General features: G+C 42.9%; 1 protein-coding gene across 1 annotated transcript in view; it reads right to left on the reverse strand.

Moving 5' to 3' along the window:
- The window catches only part of EPRS (glutamyl-prolyl-tRNA synthetase), an 82977-nt gene extending 81032 nt beyond the window's left edge, over positions 1-1945 (reverse strand). The window contains exon 1 of the mRNA XM_012805910.2: positions 1796-1945. Within this exon, the coding sequence (XP_012661364.2) occupies positions 1796-1915 (120 nt within the window). The 5' untranslated portion in view covers positions 1916-1945. The remainder of the gene's footprint in view (positions 1-1795) is intronic.
- Between the last annotated feature and the right edge of the window lie 348 nt (positions 1946-2293).

Consider the following 2293-nt stretch of genomic DNA (forward strand, 5'->3'; position numbering starts at 1 on the left):
GTCCGGGCTGGGGATTCAAACCCGCCACCTTTGGTGGACGTGGCTGGCGCCTTAGCCGGTTGAGCTATAGGCGCTGAGCCTCATCCAGCTTTCTGTAGGTGATATTCACACAACAAAATCACCTAAGAAGTCATCTCTCAGAATGTATCCCACTGTTAAGCAATACAAGACTGTATCAAAAGTTAATTTACTACTTACTGTTGTTGACTAATTAAATAAGACATATAATTAGAAAGGAAAATGGAGGCTCAGAGCCTATAGCTCAGCAGCTAGGGTGCTGGCCACATACACGGGAGCTGGCGGATTCAAACTCGGCCCAGGCCTGCTAGAACAATAATGACAACTTCCACAAAAAATAGCTGGGCGTTGTGGCAGGTGCCTGTACACTGTAGTCCCAGCTACTTGGGATGCTGAGGCGAGAGAATCGCTTAAACCCAAGAGTTTGAGGTTACTATAAGCTATGACACCACAGCACTCTACCCAGGGCAACATTGTGAAACTCTGTCTCAAGAAAAGAAAAGAAAAGGAAATAGATTCCTAACTATGTGTGTGTGACCTGTATGTGGTGGTTCATGCCTATAATCATAGCACTCTGAGAGTCTGAGAGTCTGAGGCAGGAGGATCGCTTGAAGTCAGGAGTTCAAGACCAGCCTTAGCAGGAGTGAGACTCAGTCTTTACAAACAATAAAAAAATTAGCCAGCTCGGTGCCCATTATCACAGTGGTTATGGCACCAGCCACATATACTAAGGCTGGTGGGTTTGAACCCGGCCTGGGCCAGCTAAATAATGACAAGTGCAACAAAAAATAGCAGAGCATTGTGGCAGGCGCCTATAGTGTCAGCTACTTGGGAAGGTGAGACAAGAGAACTGCTTAAGCTCAGGAGTTTGAGGTTGCTGTAAGCTGTGACACCACAGAACTCTACTAAGGGCGACACAGACTCTGTCTCTAAAAAAAAAAAAAAAGGAATCTGGTTCTGTGCCAGTAGCACAGTGGTTATGGCATACACTGAGGCTGGTGGATTCGAGCCCAGCCCAGGCCGACTAAACAACAATGTCAACTGAAACAAAAAATAGTCAGGCATTATGGCAGGGGCCTGTAGTCCCAGCTACTTGGGAGGCTGAGGCAAGAGAACTGCTTAAGCCCAAGAGTTTGAGGTGGCTGTGAGCTGTGACACCATGGCACCTACCGAGGGCGACATAGTGAGACTCTGCCTTAAAAAAAAAAAAATTAGCCAAGCATGGTAGCGCACACCTATAGTACCAGCTACTCAGGAGGCTGAGGCAGAAGGATCACTCGATCCTAGAAGTTTGAAATTGTAGTGAGTGTAGTAAACTATATGATGTCACCACTGAACTCTTGCCCAGGCAACAGAGGGAGATCCTCCCTAAGAAAAAGAACGGAAATGTGTTCTAAACTTTATATATCCTTGGGTAAATTTCTTAACTTTTCTGGGCCTACTGCCTTACCCGTAAAGTAAGTAAGTTGGATGAGATTACCTATTCAGCCCCATCCATTTACAAAATTCTGTGTGAATCTGGGAAGATGAAGACAGCATTAAATGTCCCAATAGGACAGCTGGTGTGTGATTAAATGTTCAAACTTAGGAGATGAAGGAGAATTTTTTGTGAAAATAAAATCAAGATGCACTCCCTGATTTGGTCTACAATTAGCAGTCTGCTGATAACCTTCAGTAGAAGAGGACATGAGCCAACAATAAGATAGTGAGGTTCCAAAAAACAGAAGCATAAATCAAAACAAGACAAAATACACTTAAGGAAATGTTTACTGTTTACCTCAGTATGTTCTAGCAGGTTGGAGCCATAGAGCCCAGCTGTAGTTGCAACTCTGGCCAAGTAGCGAAGAATGGAATTTGTGTCTGTGAATACCACATTTCTAGAATATAAACGTGACATAAAATGATATTGTTGATCTAGCAAATCAGTAAGAGTAATGAGATCTATGAAGAAATATAAAAACTGAGACCTTATATTTATCACATGTTTTCTCCTACAGCAAAAAATATCTAAAATTAGCTAACCTGTTCTTTGCTTGGCTTTATCAAATCCCAGGTGGTTTCAAACATTCAGTTGAATCCACCAATTCACTTCAGAGTAGACTTTTTATTTAATGTTTTATCCTTTTTTTTTTTTTGCAGTTTCTGGCTGGGACTGGGTTTGAACCTGCCACCTCTGGTATATGGGGATGACACCCTACTCCTTGAACCACCAGCACCACCAGATGTTTTATCCTCCTAACTAAATAGTTTCTGCATGCCTATTCAGAGGAGAAAA

This window comes from Otolemur garnettii, unplaced genomic scaffold (assembly GCF_000181295.1).
Source record: "Otolemur garnettii isolate 467f Iridium unplaced genomic scaffold, OtoGar3 scaffold00045, whole genome shotgun sequence".
In the NCBI taxonomy this organism is placed as follows: domain Eukaryota; kingdom Metazoa; phylum Chordata; class Mammalia; order Primates; family Galagidae; genus Otolemur; species Otolemur garnettii.